The following is an 18,791-nucleotide window of genomic DNA, read 5'->3' on the forward strand; positions in this document are numbered from 1 at the left end:
GTGTTATTAATAAGCCTGCTACCAGTCGCTTTTACTGCAGTTAAGGCTCATACATTATTTCAGTATTAACAGTATTTTCAGAGTCAATTCCATTCCTCAGAAAAATAATTTACTGCACATACCTCGTTTGCAGGGGGGCCCTGCATGCTATTCCCCTTTTCTGAAGTTACCTCACTCCTCAGATGAGAACAGCCAGTGGATCTTAGTTACGTCTGCTAAGATCATAGAAAACGCAGGCAGATTCTTCTTCTAATGCTGCCTGAGAACAAACAGCACACTCCGGTGCCATTTAAAATAACAAACTTTTGATTGAAGAAATAAACTAAGTTAAAAAACACCACAGACCTCTCACAGCGACCTATCTTTAGTTAGGCTGCAAGAGAATGACTGAATATGACATGTGAGGGGAGGAGCTATATAGCAGCTCTGCTTGGGTGATCCTCTTGCAGCTTCCTGTTAGGAAGAGATATATTCCATAAGTAATGGATGACCCGTGGACTGACTACACTTAACAAGAGAAACTAACATTTTTGTCACCACACTCACTTTGCCCTTCCTAGCAGTTAAGCAGGCAGAGAGAATGACTGGGGTGGAGCTAAGGGAGGAGCTATATAGACAGCTCTGCTGTGGGTGCTCTCTCTGCCACTTCCTGTTGGGAAGGAGAATATCCCACAAGTATGGATGAATCAGTGGACTCAATACATCTTACAAGAGAAATATTGTTTTCCATGGAGTATATATACGCTATGGTTGTCACAATATCCGACCATGAGGGGGGTTCATTCTTTTCCATGCTCTTGCGATGGAAGGTTTTACTGCCGAGAAAAGGTATATACAGAAAAGACCCTGGTGCTTGGGCAATTTACAGGAACCTGAGTGAAATAGGGCCAACTCCGGCGTTCTGGGCAGGGTATATCCCAATCTGGAAAGTGCGTTAAAGCAAGTGTGCCAGAGTGGCTTGAGTTTCGGACAACTTCACCAAATATGGGTCATATCACCTACGTGCTCACAATTCCTCCAACATTTAGAAGTGGTGGTAGGGAAAAGCTTAGCTAACCTCGCCGGGACGTAATACCAATGCGTGAGAAGTTTAAAGTAAGTTCTGTATATGGTAACACAATGGAGGGCCTTTTTAGTTAGCAGAAGTGTACACTGACAGTCTTGGGTGGGTATTGAGATCTCTAGTTTCTGCTCCCATTTTAAGATGTAGGTGGCCTTATCTAACGGTGCAGCTCCCTCTATTAGGCTATAGTGTAGTGACAATGGTTTACCCAGACTAAGGGGGGTAGTTATCAAGCCGTCAACCTCAAATACGCTGCGTATTCCGCAGCGTATTTGTGGCGAGGCTGATACGCCTTAGTTATCAAAGGCTCGAGACCGGCAAAAGTAGAATTTTGTGACGTAAGCTTCGATCCGCCGGACTCAGTCCGACACAGATCGATTCTTACGTCACTCCAGATGTTCCACACACAAGTGCGGCACATTCTCACTACTTTTGCTAGCTATCAAAAAACTAGCAGGTACGCTCAGCACTTTTACGGCCCAGCGTACCTGGTTTTCAAAGCGCCAGCCTGGAGGCGGCGGATCCCATAGGAATCAATGGGAGTCTGACCATAGCGAAAGTACAAGTTCGCTGCTGACAGACATCCCATTGATTTCTATGGGAGCTGTCTACACCTAACACCCTAACATGTACCCCGAGTCTAAACACCACTAATCTGACCCCCCCTACACCGCCGCAACTAAATAAAGTTATTACCCCCTAAACCGCCGCTCCCGGAGCCCACCGCAAGCTACTCTATACATATTAACCCCTAAACCGCCGCTCCCGGAGCCCACCGCAACTATAATAAATGTATTAACCCCTAAACCGCCGCTCCCTGAACCCGCCGCAACCTATATTAAATGTATTAACCCCTATCCTGCCCCCCCTACACCGTCGCCACCTATAATACATTTATTAACCCCTAATCTGCCCCCCCTACACCGTCGCCACCTATAATAAATTTATTAACCCCTATCCTGCCCCCCACTACGCCACCGCCACTGTAATAAAATTATTAACCCCTAAACCTAACCCTAACCCTAACGCCCCCTAACTTAAATATTAATTAAATAAATCTAAATAAATTAACTCTTATTAACTAAATGAATCCTATTTAAAACTAAATACTTACCTTTAAAATAAACCCTAATATAGCTACAATATAAATAATAATTATATTCTAGCTATCTTAGGATTTATTTTTATTTTACAGGTACCTTTCCATTTATTTTAACCATGTACAATAGCTATTAAATAGTTATTAACTATTTAATAGCTTACCTAGCTAAAATAAAGAGAAATGTACCTGTGAAATAAATCCTAACCTAAGTTACAATTACACCTAACACTACACTATACTTTAATAAATTATTCCTATTTAAAAATAAATACTTACCTGTAAAATAAACCCTAAGATAGCTACAATGTAATTAATAATTATATTATAGCTATCTTAGGATTTATATTTATTTTACAGGTAACTTTGTATTTATTTTAGCTAGTTAGAATAGTTATTAAATAGTTATTAACTATTTAATAACTACCTAGCTAAAAGAAATACAAAATTACCTGTAAAATAAATCCTAACTTAAGTTACAATTAAACCTAATACTACACTATCATTAAATTAACTAAATAAACTACCTACAAAGAACTACAATGAAATACAATTACATAAACTAACTAAAGTACAAAAAATAAAAAAAGCTAAGTTACAAAAAATAAAAAATTAAGTTACAAACATGTTAAAAATATTACAACAATTTTAAGCTACTTACACCTAATCTAAGCCCCCTAATAAAATAACAAACCCCCCCAAAATAAAAAAAATCCCTACCCTATTCTAAATTACATAAATTTCAAAGCTCTTTTACCTTACCAGCCCTTAAAAGGGCCATTTGTGGGGGCATGCCCCAAAAAGTTCAGCTCTTTTGCCTGTAAAATAAAAATAAACCCCCCCCCCAACATTAAAACCCACCACCCACATACCCCTAATCTAACCCAAACCCCCCTTACAAAAACCTAACACTAATCCCCTGAAGATCATCCTACCATGAGTCGTCTTCACTTCAAGTTCAATCCGATTGGCTGATCCAATCAGCCAATCAGATTGAGCTCGCATTCTATTGGCTGATCGGAACAGCCAATAGAATGCGAGCTCAATCTGATTGGCTGATTCCATCAGCCAATCAGATTTTCCTACCTTAATTCCGATTGGCTGATAGAATCCTATCAGCCAATCAGAATTGAGGGGACGCCATCTTGGATGACGTCCCTTAAAGGAGCCGTCATTCGTCGTAGTCCGTCGGTGAAGAAGGTGGTTCCGCGTCGGCGGAAGGAAGATTCAAGACCCGGCTTGGAAGATGACTTCGCCCGGATAGAAGACCTCTTCAGCGCCTCTTTGAAGATGACATCGGCCGGATCGAAGACTTCTTCAGCGCCGCCTGGATGATGACTTCATCGGATGGAAGATTTCTTCAGCGCCGCTTGGAGGATTAACTTCTTCCGCTCCGGATGTCCTCTTCAGTTCCATCGGTGGCTCGGCTGAGTGAAGACGACTCAAGGTAGGATGATCTTCAGGGGATTAGTGTTAGGTTTTTGTAAGGGGGGTTTGGGTTAGATTAGGGGTATGTGGGTGGTGGGTTTTAATGTTGGGGGGGGGTTGTATTTTTATTTTACAGGCAAAAGAGCTGAACTTTTTGGGGCATGCCCCCACAAATGGCCCTTTTAAGGGCTGGTAAGGTAAAAGAGCTTTGAAATTTATGTAATTTAGAATAGGGTAGGGATTTTTTTTATTTTGGGGGGGTTTGTTATTTTATTAGGGGGCTTAGATTAGGTGTAAGTAGCTTAAAATTGTTGTAATATTTTTAACATGTTTGTAACTTAATTTTTTATTTTTTGTAACTTAGCTTTTTTTATTTTTTGTACTTTAGTTAGTTTATGTAATTGTATTTCATTGTAGTTCTTTGTAGGTAGTTTATTTAGTTAATTTAATGATAGTGTAGTATTAGGTTTAATTGTAACTTAAGTTAGGATTTATTTTACAGGTAATTTTATATTTCTTTTAGCTAGGTAGTTATTAAATAGTTAATAACTATTTAATAACTATTCTAACTAGCTAAAATAAATACAAAGTTACCTGTAAAATAAATATAAATCCTAAGATAGCTAGAATATAATTATTAATTATATTGTAGCTATCTTAGGGTTTATTTTACAGGTAAGTATTTAGTTTAAATAGGAATAATTTATTAAAGTATAGTGTAGTGTTAGGTGTAATTGTAACTTAGGTTAGGATTTATTTCACAGGTACATTTCTCTTTATTTTAGCTAGGTAAGCTATTAAATAGTTAATAACTATTTAATAGTTATTGTACATGGTTAAAATAAATTGAAAGGTACCTGTAAAATAAAAATAAATCCTAAGATAGCTAGAATATAATTATTATTTATATTGTAGCTATATTAGGGTTTATTTTAAAGGTAAGTATTTAGTTTTAAATAGGATTCATTTAGTTAATAAGAGTTAATTTATTTAGATTTATTTAATTAATATTTAAGTTAGGGGGGCGTTATGGTTAGGGTTAGACTTAGGTTTAGGGGTTAATCATTTTATTACAGTGGCGGCGGCGTAGTGGGGGGCAGGATAGGGGTTAATAAATGTATTATAGGTTGCGGCGGGTTCATGGAGCGGCGGTTTAGGGGTTAAACTATTTATTTAGTTGCGGAGAGGTGCGGGATCAGCAGGATAGGGGTTAATAATTTTATAATAGAGGGCGACGGTATAGGGGGGGCAGGATAGGGGTTACTAGGTATAATGTAGGTGGCAGCGGTGTCCGGGAGCGGCGGTTTAGGGGTTAATACATTTATCAGAGTTGCGGCAGGGTCTAGGAGCGGCGGTTTAGGGGTTAGTAACTTTATTGAGTTGCGGGGGGCTCCGGGGGCGCCGGTATAGGGGGTAGAACAGTGCAGTTTAGTGTGAGTGCTTAGTGACAGGCTAGCAATAAAGCTGGGAAAAAGCCGAAGGGCAGCGAGATCGGATGAGTGATAACTGTCACAGTCCGCTGCTCATCGCCCCGCGGCTTTTTGACAGCTTTATTTGATAACTTAGGCGTATTTTTTCAGGTCCGCGGCGGCGAAGGTAGGCGAGCTTAGGCGGACGTATTGGGCCGGCGAAGCCAGAAAAGTAGACGGCTTGATAACTAGCCCCCCAGGTCTCTGCTGCCATCTGGATTCCCAAAGTGTTTGTTGGCAAGAGGATGAAGGTTTAAAGCCCCAACTAGATAACATGCTAATCATCCTGTAGTACTCAAATGTCAGGTATGGTGGTACTTGTGCTGAACCTTTGATTTGGTCAAGTGTGACATAGTTACCCTGCAAGACAGTGGACCACAGATCAGCAACTTTGTTAAAACCTAGTCGGGCCCAAGTTACAGGGTGGGAGTCAGGCAGGCCTGTGAGGAGACCTGAGATAAAAGTAATGGGGGATGGATTGGGTGCTATCTGTTTATAGTGTCTGATCTGTTCCCAAAGGGTAAGACATTCTTTTATGACGGGGTAGTTGACTGCTAAATTCCTTCCGCAGTGCGGAGGAGTCAAAATTAAATCCCTCAAAGGAATGTTAAAGGGCAAAGATGCCTGCTCAAGAGCCCTCCACTTACTGTTTAAGTCCTAACACCCCATTGAGAAATATGCGTGAGCATTGCTGCTTCAAAGTATCTAGAGATGGACGGGGAGGAAACCCCCCCATGCATTCTAGGATACTGGAGAATTTTGTGGCCTATACGGGGGGGGGGGGTTTCCCTGCCATATATACCTAGTACATTAACTTTGAAACTGCAAGAGCATGTGTCTGGGCACCCTGATAGGAAGGCATCGAAACAGGTATGTCAACTTAGGGAGGTAGCTCATTTTAAGGGCTGCAGTATGTCCCAGCCATGATATAGATTTGAAGTGCCATTTCTGTCTAAGGGATCTAAGTTCGGAAAGTAAGGGTTTGTAATTATCATTAACTATTTGGGAGAGATGGCTAGACAGTTTGATCTCCAGGTGGGATATATGTCCGTCCTTAACTACAAAATTACATCTGTCGTGTAAGTATCTAGAGATATCTGCCAGGAGCCATCTCGTAAAGATTTCAGTTTTGTTATGGTTTAATTTGTAAAAGGAGAGGCTGCCAAACAACTCTAATATCTCTAATAGCCTGGTAACTGTTTGTAGTGGTTTGGTGGAGAAAACTGTGGTATCATAAGCAAACAAGGCGACCTTGTGCACTGTACCATGGAGTGTAATCCCCTCTCTCAAGTTATCTTCCCGTATGAAAGCTGATAATGGTTCTATCGTTAGCGCAAATAGTATGGGAGACAAGGGGCAACCTTGTTGGGTGCCGTTAGAGATGGAAAAGGATGGGTAACTGAAGTCCAAACCACGCACTGAGGCAGTGGGAGCAGAGTACAAAGCCCTGACTGCCTAGATTGTTTGCTCTGAAAACTGAAAGGTCTCCAGGACCTTCCACAGGTACTCCCAACGGACTCGGTCAAACGCCTTCTCAGCGTCAAGGGAGATTACTGACAAAAGTTTATTTAGCCTTTTGGATGCAAACAAAATATTTAATAGCCTCCTGGTATTTTCCGGACCCTCCCTCCCTGGAATAAAGCCCACCTGGTCTGGGTCAATTAGATCCGGGAGAAGCTTTGCGATCCTACTTGCAATTATTTTTGAGTACATTTAAACGTCTACATTAATCAGCGAAATGGGTCTGTAATTAGTACAGAAAGAGGGATCTTTGTCTGGCTTCGGAATTGTGATGATAGAGGCCTCAAGGAACTCTCTCCGAAATTTACCTTCCTCAATTGCTAAAGTAAAGAACCTAGTAAGGAGGGGTGAGATTTCATGCAGGTATGTCTTATAAAAGACTGCTGCAAACCCGTCTGGGCACGGGGCTTTAAAGGGTTTTAGGTTTTTGATGACTTGCTTAACCTCTTGAATCGTGATAGGGCTATCTAGGGTTTCCTTCTGGGCATCAGTGAGGGTCGGTAGCTTCAAAGAATGTAAGAAAGTATCTATAGCCTCTGAGGTGGCTGGGTTTACTGGCTTCTTATTTTGTATATTATATAGGGCCGAGTAGTATTCACAAACCTATTTGCCTATCAGGACAGGGAGCCTAAGAGTCTGATTCCCACATTTGAGTTCATGGATACGGGAGTCCCCTACGCGCTGCCTCATTTTGTTTGCAAGTATAGTGTCAGCAGTGTTGCCTTTTGAATATATGAGTTGTTTTAATTTTAACAGGTTATTTGAGGTTTTCTTGAGCACTAACAAACTAATATGTCGTCTAAGTTTCTTGATTTTATCTCTAAGGTCTAAGGAACCAAGGTACGCTGCTGATGATCTAGTTCTCTTAAACTACAGTGTGCCTGAGATAAGGGGAGTCCTGCCTGCTTCCTCAAATAAGCCTGTTTCCTAATGAAAAGGCATTGAATAGTGGCTTTAAACGCCCCCCAAATCATATCATCCCGGACCTGGGGTATGTCGTTTGTGCAGATAGTGAATTGTATTTCCTTCCCAAGTTCTTCTCTGAAAGGGACATCTGATAATATGTGGTGGGGTAACCTCCAGGCTGATTTGGGCCTAACTGTATCTCTAGATTGCAGGTCCATAAGGACCTGGTCATGGTCTGAGCAAGAGCAAATAGCAATTTTAGTGGAGTGTACTAAATCTAATGTGTCAGAGTGGCAGAAAAAGTAGTCTAGTCTAGAATAGGTGGCGTGAAGATGGGAGAAATCTTTATCTAATGGGTGTAGAGACCTCCATATGTCATAGTAGCCATACTGAGCCATAAGTACTCTAAATCTACCACTTAGCAAATCAGGGGCCGCAGCCTTCTCCCTAGGAGATGTTGATTTCCTGTCTAGCCTGTTATCCCACACCATGTTGAGATCCCCCGCCAGGATTACCCTACCCTGCCTGAGCTGTTCTACTTTACTTAAGATCTTCTGTAAGCATCTAGGTTGGAGGGTATTCGGTAAGTAGGTGGAAACTAAGCTGTATGTGATATGGTCCAATTTACAAATGAGAATGATAAATCTCGCCTGGGGTCTCTAACTCATACTGATTGAGTTTTTTTCAGGTAAATGTACATTTAGCTGGGTGTGAGGATAACCCATTTTTGCCTACCATCAACATTTGGACTGCTTTCTATGAATATACTGCTAATGAACATTTTTATGAACATTTATATAGTTTTGTTTTAGCGCTCCCCCTATTCTTGTTGTTTGTTCATTTTCCGTAGAGGGGCTTGAGAATATCCTCTGATATTTAGGAACTGCTATTTTAAGACCTGATATATTTACTTTGTAGTGAGTGTTTATATGTATTGTAAGACGCTTTTAGGTCTCACCTCAGATTTACAGGTGATTTATTTCTCTTATTCCTCTGAGGAGCACTTGTTGGACTTGTCAGGGTTTTTCACTGACATTCTATATATATATATATATATATGGTTTTTGTAAAATATATCTTTTTCGTATATATTTATATGAATATATACAGATATAGTGCAAATAGATTCAGAAATAAAAATTTAGAAATATAAAGAACATTTTCCCCTTTGTGAAGATTATTGAAATGTAAAATATTTACAGTACATACAAAGTAAAACACATTATTAAATATGAATACAAATTATTTTACTTATTATCAGGCATTTGCGTGGAAAGTGCTAAAAAATATTTACATATATACATATAGAAAGACACATGTATACACATATATAAACATATATACATAGATACATACATACACATGTATGTGTATGTATACATATACACTCACTGGCCACTTTATTAGGTACACCTTGCTAGTACTGGATTGGACCCCCTTTTGCCTTCAGAACTGCCTTCATTCTTCATGGCATAGATTCAACAAGGTGTTGGAAACATTCCTCAGACATTTTGGTCCATATTAACATGATAGCATCACGCAGTTGCAGATTTGTTGGCTGCATATCCATGATGCAAATCTCCCATTCCACCACATCCCAAAGATGCTCTATTGGATTAAGATCTGGTGACTGTAGAGGCCATTGGAGTACAGTGAACTCATTGTCATGTTCAAGAAACCAGTCTGAGATGATTTGAGCTCTGTATGGTGCATTATCCTGCTGGAAGTAGCCATCAGAATATGGGTACATTGTAGTCATAACGGGATGGACATGGTCAGCAACAATACTCAGGTAGGCCGTGGCATTTAAACGATGCTCAGTTTGTACTAAGGGGCCCAAAGTGTGGCAAGAAAATATCCCCCACATCATTACACCACCACCACCAGCCTGAACCATTGATACAAGGCAGGATGGATCCATGCTTTCATGTTGTTTTCACCAAATTCTGACCATAACATCTGAATGTCATAGATAAAATCAAGACTCATCAGACCAGAGGTGGTCATCTGGTGCTGTAGCCCATCTGCTTCAAGGTTCGACGTGTTGTGCATTCAGAGATGGTATTCTGCATACTTGGTTGCTGTTGCCCTATCATCTCGAACCAGTCTGCCCATTCTCCTCAGACCTCTGACATCAACAAGGCATTTTCGTCCACACAACTACCGCTCACTGGATATTTTCTCCTTTTTGGACCATTCTCTGTAAACCCTAGAGATGGTTGTGTGTGAAAATCCCAGTAGATCAGCAGTTTTTGAAATACTCAGACCAGCCTGTCTGGCACCAACAACCATGCAAATTCAAAGTCACTTAAATCCTCTTTCTTCCCCATTCTGATGCTCGGTTTGAACTTCAGCAAGTAGTCTTCACCACGTCTAGATGCCTAAATGCATTGAGTTGCTGCCATGTGATTGGCTGATTAGCAATTTGTGTTACAAAGCAATTGAACAGGTGTACCTAATAAAGTGGCTGGTTAGTGTATATTATAGCCCTTTTCATTCAAACACCTTGTCATATACCATTTACCTTTTAACCCTTATAACTTTTTTAGGTCTCACCTCAGATTTACAGGTGATTTATTTCTCTTATTCCTCTGAGGAGCACTTGTTGGACTTGTCAGGGTTTTTCACTGACATTCTATATATATATATATATATATATGGTTTTTGTAAAATATATCTTTTTCGTATATATTTATATGAATATATACAGATATAGTGCAAATAGATTTAGAAATAAAAATTTAGAAATATAAAGAACATTTTCCCCTTTGTGAAGATTATTGAAATGTAAAATATTTACAGTACATACAAAGTAAAACACATTATTAAATATGAATACAAATTATTTTACTTATTATCAGGCATTTGCGTGGAAAGTGCTAAAAAATATTTACATATATACATATAGAAAGACACATGTATACACATATATAAACATATATACATAGATACATACATACACATGTATGTGTATGTATACATATACACTCACTGGCCACTTTATTAGGTACACCTTGCTAGTACTGGATTGGACCCCCTTTTGCCTTCAGAACTGCCTTCATTCTTCATGGCATAGATTCAACAAGGTGTTGGAAACATTCCTCAGACATTTTGGTCCATATTAACATGATAGCATCACGCAGTTGCAGATTTGTTGGCTGCATATCCATGATGCAAATCTCCCATTCCACCACATCCCAAAGATGCTCTATTGGATTAAGATCTGGTGACTGTAGAGGCCATTGGAGTACAGTGAACTCATTGTCATGTTCAAGAAACCAGTCTGAGATGATTTGAGCTCTGTATGGTGCATTATCCTGCTGGAAGTAGCCATCAGAAGATGGGTACATTGTAGTCATAACGGGATGGACATGGTCAGCAACAATACTCAGGTAGGCCGTGGCATTTAAACGATGCTCAGTTTGTACTAAGGGGCCCAAAGTGTGGCAAGAAAATATCCCCCACATCATTACACCACCACCACCAGCCTGAACCATTGATACAAGGCAGGATGGATCCATGCTTTCATGTTGTTTTCACCAAATTCTGACCATAACATCTGAATGTCATAGATAAAATCAAGACTCATCAGACCAGAGGTGGTCATCTGGTGCTGTAGCCCATCTGCTTCAAGGTTCGACGTGTTGTGCATTCAGAGATGGTATTCCCTAGAGATGGTTGTGTGTGAAAATCCCAGTAGATCAGCAGTTTTTGAAATACTCAGACCAGCCTGTCTGGCACCAACAACCATGCAAATTCAAAGTCACTTAAATCCTCTTTCTTCCCCATTCTGATGCTCGGTTTGAACTTCAGCAAGTAGTCTTCACCACGTCTAGATGCCTAAATGCATTGAGTTGCTGCCATGTGATTGGCTGATTAGCAATTTGTGTTACAAAGCAATTGAACAGGTGTACCTAATAAAGTGGCTGGTTAGTGTATATTATAGCCCTTTTCATTCAAACACCTTGTCATATACCATTTACCTTTTAACCCTTATAACTTTTTTAAATTAATATTTTTATGAATCATTTTTATTAGAGAGTGCATATATGAGTGTAACACTTTATTTGAATGTATTTAGGTTGTGTTTGGTGCAACATTTTATTTAGCCTTAGCGATTTTGTTAACTTTTAACTTGCAATATGAGCACAAGTTAAAGCAGGCACGATATTGCAATATTGCGCCCACTCTAATGATAGCGCGCCATTTGTAATCTATCCCTTAGTGCATTAACTCTCTATAACATGCCGCAGAAATATGTTAGTTCATAAAAAGAGAAATTCCTGAAATTCCAAACAGGGACTTTAGTTTTACTTCTTGCCATCATTTTTGTGTTCCTCACTTGGGGTTAACCCTTTGTGTGCTTTATTCTGTGCTCCTATCTACCAATAAATTGATAATAGATACTTGCTTCATCTTTACTAACTGCTGCTTACTAAAAGGAAGCAAACTGGTACAATGCATGTCTCTGGGCAACACACTGACCCTCTGGAAGAGAAATCTGAGGAAAAGTTTACACCATCATAGTTATATTTGTTATGTAAGGATATGATATGATATGTCCCCATGCTCATCTATGCACCCTATACTCTGAGTCTATATTTTAATTCTAGACAGGGTCCTGCAGCACTGCCCCTACAACAGAGTGGTCTTGGATTGACTGTCCATTATAACCTTTCCCAAGGGCGTTTTATTAAAATATCCTTACATACCTGAGTACCGTGCAGATAAGTTGGAATGTGAAATATCCTCCTCTGAGGAAGACTTCTCAGAAATTCAGGACCCCTTTGCGGTAGAAGATCTGTACTTAATTTCAGGCTTCAGTATATTCACACCCCACTGCGGGAAGATTTACTGGCTCTAGAAGTAGAGGATCCTCTGACTACAGACAAGCAAACAGTAAACCGTCAACATTCCTTGTACCGGACTCTGGGTTGTTTACAAAGGAATGGAACAAAAGTTCTTGGAGTATTACTGTCTGTAGTAAGAGCTCAAATAATTGTGTGTCTCTTTACCTAGACAACATTCTGGTACAGGCACTCTTCCTTATATTGGCTCGGTACTGTACACACAAGGTTCTTCAGTTTCTCCATATTTATGGTTGGAAAATCTAAGAGCTTGTTATCCCCTCAGACCAAGTTGTCTTTTCTGGGTTCTATAAAGGATTTGGTATCAATGAGGTTGTCTCTGACAAAACAATGCCTCTGTGGAACTGTGATTACAAGGATCTGTATAACAAGATCCCACTGGACTTCAAGACAAAGCAGTCCCTGACATGGTGGAAGACTCACCAGTCCATTTTCAGGGGGCTTCCTTTCTCCAGCAAATGTGGGTAGTGATCACCACAAACACCAGCACAACAGATCTCCTTTGGGATGAGGGTAATAATAAACATTCAGGAACTCTGCTCTCCAGAGTTGGCCCAGCCTGAGGCAGGAATCCTTTCTAAGATTCTAATCAGACAATGTCATGGCACTCATGGCAATGAAGGAAGTAGCCCACATTCTTACTAGGGCAAAAGACAAGCACTACCATTAACATCCCAGGAGTGAACAATTGAGAAGCAGACTCTCAGCCATCAGTAACTTTACCAGGGGAAACAGATCTCTAAACCAGGAGGTATTTAAACAGATAGTGATTTGCTGGGGCATGCCAGCCTGACATAGATCTCATGGCCTCCAGTTTGAACAAAAGGCTGCCCTGGTATTGTGTCAGGTGTCAAGATCATCAGGCATTCCTAATATATGCCTTAATAGTTTCCTAGTTGTTCAATCTGGTGTACATCTTTAATCAGTTCTGTGTTGCTATCAAGGGTGATAGCCAGGATAAAACAGGAATGAGCATCAGAACTTTTGATCACTCTGCTGTGGCCTTGCAGGACTTTGTATGCAGATCTAATTAAAATTTCCTCCTGCCCGCATTGGGGACTTTCGCTCAAAAAGGACCTTTGTCTTAAAGGATGGTCTGCTAATTCTCATAAGGGTCAGATATCAGCTTTGTCGATCTTGAAAAACAAGAAGATTGCTATATTTCCTGACATTCAGACCTTTCTTCAAACCAGTTATTAAACCAGCTACTCCACCGCAGAGACTCAACCTGGTTTTGAGTGTCTCCCAGGCTCCTCCTCTATGCATGGTCTTGAGATTTAATTGTTGTCTTGACAGGTGCTGTTCCTGTTGGCCATCTCTTTAGCAAGTAGAGTGTCTGAGCTTTCAGCTTTATCATGTTATCCTCCTTATCTGATTTTTCATCAGGATAAGGTGTTCAAAGAACCAACTACTCTTTTCATATTATATTCTCGTATCATTAATCAGGAAATTGTGGTTTTAACATTATGTCCAATCCCCAAGAATTTTAAGGAGCGACTTCTCAACAACCTATATGTTGTAAGAGCTTTAAACATTTACTTGAAGCTACAAAGTATTTTAGAAATTCTTCTTCTTTGTTAATTCATATTTCTAGATCTCTCATGGGTCAGAAAGCTACAGCAGTTTCCATAGCCGCTTGGCTTAAGGCCTTGATTTGCAAGGCATACTTAGTGGTGGCAAATACTCCCCCTGAGCACATTACTACTCATTCCACTAGAGCAGTTGCCATATCATAGCCTTAAAAAATAAACCTTTTCATTTAAAGGTTCCTTTAAATGACGTCATCCAAGATGGCGTCCCTCGAATTCCGATTGGCTGATAGGATTCTATCAGCCAATCGGAATTAAGGTAGGAAAAATCCAATTGGCTGATGTAATCAGCCAATCGGATTGAAGTTCAATCCGATTGGCTGATTGGATCAGCCAATAGAATGCGAGGTCCATTCTATTGTTAGGTTTTTTTAAGGGGGGATCGGGTGGGTTTTAGAGTAGGGGTGTGTGGGTGGTGGGTTGTAATGTTGGGGGGGTATTGTATTTCTTTTATTTTACAGGTAAAAGAACTGATTACTTTGGGGCAATGCCCCGCAAAAAGCCATTTTAAGGGCTGGTAATAGAGCTGATTACTTTTGTAATTTAGTATAGGGTAGGGAATTTTATTATTTTGGGGGGCTTTTTTATTTTATTAGGGGGCTTAGATTAGGTGTAATTAGATTAAAATTCTTGTAATTTTTTTTGTAATTTAGTGTTTGTTTTTGTAATATAGTTTAGTTTATTTAATTGTATTTTATTTTAGAAAATTGTATTTAATTTATTTAATTAATTTATTGATAGTGTAGTGTTAGGTGTATTTGTAACTTAGGTTAGGATTTATTTTACAGGTAATTTTGTAATTATTTTAACTAGGTAGCTATTAAATAGTTATTAACTATTTAATAGCTATTGTACCTAGTTAAAATAAATACAAAGTTACCTGTAAAATAAATATAAATCCTAAAATAGCTACAATGTAACTGTTTATTTTATAGGTAAGTATTTAGTTTTAAATAGGAATAATTTATTTAATTATAGTAAATTTATTTAGTTTAATTTAAATTATATTTAACTTAGGGGGTGTTAGGGTTAGACTTAGGTTTAGGGGTTAATAACTTTATTATAGTAGCAGCGACGTTGGGGGCGGGAGATTAAACTCGTAATACCAGTGTTGGCTTAAGGGAGCGCTGGAAAAAAAAAGGCTCGTTAGCCCCGCAAGTTTTTACCGACAAAACTCGTAATCTAGGCGTATGTGTTTAAACACATAGTTAAAATCAGCTCCAGAGCAGTAAAAGTTAAAAAAGTAAATGTCACTTTTTTAACATACATTTTTCTGGCCAGCCAGAAAATACCATACTGCCTAGTGAATAAATACTGGGCACCTGGCATACTTTCACCTGCATATTATAGTACATTTAAACAGGACTATTTATGGACTCATAATAAAATGTGTTACATTAGAACACTTACAATTCCAGACATGTGCATGTTGTGCATGTTACCTATCTAGATATCTCTTTAACAAAGAATAACAAGAGCACAAAGAAAATATGATAATAGAACTAAATTGGAAACTTTTTTTAAATTGTATTTTGCATCTGAATCATGAAAAACAAATTGTGGGTTTTATGTCCCTTTAAAAGTCCTATTTGAACTACAATGGACTGGATTGCACATGCATGCTACCTAGCCACAAATAGGTTACAAAATCTTGTATACATTTTAAAATGCCTTTCATATTTGCTTTTAAGCCTCTTTCAGACCATTAGTGAGACAATGCATTGATGACATTTATTTAGGAAATACACATTTTAGAATAAGCTGTTTTTAAATATTCCATTGATGATAACCTATTTTGTGATTTAAAAACATCAACTTTTTTGATCTATAATTGATGGCTAGTTCATTTGAAACAAAATGTATTTACATTTAAAAAAAGGGTTTTCTTTTACACACTAAAATATTGAATTTTGTCTGTTACTTGGGTAATGTATTTATTTTTATCTTATGAACTAAAAGTTGCTTTCCTTCATACACTAAAGTACACATATTAAATATGAGGCATTTTGTATGTTGTTAGTTGGGTGATTTTTTTATTTTTTAATCTTTATTTATTAATTAAAATTGTCTTTCTTTTGTGCACTGTATTATGCTTATTAAACGTGGTGCATTTTGCCAGTTTGTTGGGTGATTTCTTTCTTTTTATTTATTTTATATATTTTTTATCATAAAAATGTCTTGTTTTCCAGGTTCCAAAATGGGCATAGACTCCAAGCAAAACTGTCAACTCGTGCTACTAATAGTATCATTTGTTTCTGTTGTGGCAGCCCTAATTCTAAGTGTTGTCAAGATCAGTGATTTGTCCCTCCCACCGAGAATCAGGGTAAATCTTACTTGCAATTTGAATGATTAAAACATGTCATCAAAGCTTATAATATAAAGTGACATAGATATGTGATATGGTAATCTAGACTTTATCTGCAAATAATAATCACCTTATAAAAACAAAATTTATGCTTACCTTATTTATTTCCGGACATGGATAGTCCAAGACGTCATTCCAATTACTAGTGGGATATTCAACTCCTGGCCAGCAGAAGAAGACAAGGAGCACCCCAGCAAAGCTGTTATGTGTAACTGGCTTACCCATAACCCACAGTAATTCAGCCGAAGGAAATGGAAAAGGAAGAAACACAAGGGTGAAAAGGTGCCTGAAGTTTACACAAAAAAACTGATGAATTATAATTAAAAGAGGGCGGGGTCGTGGACTCTCCATGTCTGGAAATAAATAAATTTATCAGGTAAGCATAAATTTTGTTTTCTTTCCTATGACATGAAGAGTCCACAACGTCATTCCAATTACTAGTGGTAACCAATACCCAAGCTAGAGGACACGGAAGGAACAGGGAGGGAGAAAAAGGCAGGAGGACCTAAACAGAAGGCACTACCGCTTAAAGAACCTTTCTCCTAAAAGAAGCCTAGGCCGAGGCAAAAGTATCAAATTTGTAGAATTTGGAAAAAGTATGCAGAGAGGACCATGTTGCCGCCTTGCAAATCTGTTCCACAGAAGCTTCATTTTTGAAAGCCCAAGATGAGGATACAGCCCTAGTGGAATGAGCCATAATTCTCTCAGGAGGCTGCTTGCTGTCCAGCAGTCTCATAATCAAAACGAATTAAACTTCTCAACCATAGAGACAGAGTAGTAGAAATGGCCTTCTGACCCTTACGCTTTCCAGAGAAAACCACAAACAGGGCAGAAGATTGGCGAAAATCTTTAGTAGCTTGTAAGTAAAATTTTAAAGCCCGCACAACATCCAAGTTATGCAAGAGACTTTCCTTTTGAGAAGAAGGATTAGGATAAAGAGAAGGAACAACAATTTCCTGATTAATGTTTTGATCCAATACTACCTTAGGAAGAAACTCTAATTTAGTACGAAGGACTGCGGCTTATCAGCATGAAAAATAAGATAAGGAGAATCACACTGCAGAGCTGAAAGTTCAGACACTCTGCGAGCAGAAGAAATGGCCACAAGAAACAAAACCTTCCAAGATAACAGTTTTATATCAACAACATGCATAGGTTCGAACGGAGCCTGCTGTAAAACTTTAAGAACTTAATTAAGGCTCCATGGGGGAGCAACAGGCTTAAACACAGGCCTGATTCTAACCAGGTTTGAACATCTTGTATATCTGCCAGACGTTTGTGCAAAAGGACAAATAACGCTGAAATCTGACCCTTTAGAGAACTGACCGATAAACTCTTATCCAGTCCATCCTGAAATAAGGACAAAATCCGGGGAATCCTCACCCAGCTCCAGGAGAATCCCTTAGATTCCCGCCAATAAAGATATTTACGCCATATCTTATGGTAAATCTTGCAAGTCACCGGCCTCCGAGCCTGAATCATAGTTTCAATCATAGTGTCAGAAAAAGCACGCTTAGACAGAACTAGAAGTTCAATCTCCAAGCAGTTAGCTTCAGAGAATCTAGGTTTGGATGGAGGAAAGGACCCTGAAGGGGTCGAGATGACATCCTCACCAGATCCGTGAACCAGATCCTGCGAGACCATGCAGGAGCTACTAGAATCACCAATGCTTTCTCCTGTTTGATACAAGCAATGACTTGTGGAAGGAGAGCCAATGGAGGAAACAGATAAGCCAGAGAAAACCTCCAAGGAACCGCTAGAGCATCTATCAGAAAGGCCTGAGGATCTCTTGACCTTGAACCGTACTTTGGAACCTTGGCGTTTTGGTGGGACACCATCAGATCCAACTCTGGAACCCCCCACTGGAGGATTATCTGAGAGAACACTTCCAGATGGAGAGCCCAATCCCCTGGATGAAAACTCCGTCTGCTCAGAAAATCTGCTTCCCAATTCTCCACTCCTGGAATGTGGATAGCAGATAGGAGACAATCGTGGGCTTCCGCCCAATGTAGAATTTGAGTCACCTCCTTCATGGCTAAAGAACTCTAAATCCCTCTCTGGTGGTTAATGTAAGCCACTGAGGTGATGTTGTCCGATTGAAATCTTTTAAACCGGACCAACGCTAGTTGAGGCCACGCTAATAGGGCATTGAAGATAGCTCTCAATTCCAAGATGTTTATGGGAAGAGAGGACTCCTTCCGAGGCCACAGGCCCTGAGCTTTTAGAGGGCCCCAAACAGCACCCCAGCCTGACAGGCTTGCATCCATAGTTACAATTTCCCTGGAAGCTCTCAGAAAGCAAGTGCCCAGAGACAGATGTTCCTGTGACACCCACCACGAGAGAGAGTCTCTTGTCATAGGGTCCAGATTTATTCTTTGCGATAAATCCGAATGATCTCCTTTCCATTGATGGAGCATACAAGGCTGCAGCGGTCGTAGATGGAACCGAGCAAAAGGAATGATGTCCATGGATGCCACCATCAA

At 39.4% G+C, this 18,791-nt stretch overlaps 1 protein-coding gene across 1 annotated transcript in view; it reads left to right on the plus strand.

The window, feature by feature from the left end:
* LOC128643054 (ectonucleoside triphosphate diphosphohydrolase 8) overlaps positions 1 to 18,791 on the plus strand; it is a 172,661-nt gene that overhangs the window by 87,077 nt on the left and 66,793 nt on the right. The window contains exon 2 of the mRNA XM_053695988.1: positions 16,133 to 16,266. Within this exon, the coding sequence (XP_053551963.1) occupies positions 16,141 to 16,266 (126 nt within the window). The 5' untranslated portion in view covers positions 16,133 to 16,140. The remainder of the gene's footprint in view (positions 1 to 16,132; positions 16,267 to 18,791) is intronic.

Source organism: Bombina bombina, chromosome 12 (assembly GCF_027579735.1).
Source record: "Bombina bombina isolate aBomBom1 chromosome 12, aBomBom1.pri, whole genome shotgun sequence".
Classification (NCBI taxonomy): Eukaryota; Metazoa; Chordata; class Amphibia; order Anura; family Bombinatoridae; genus Bombina; species Bombina bombina.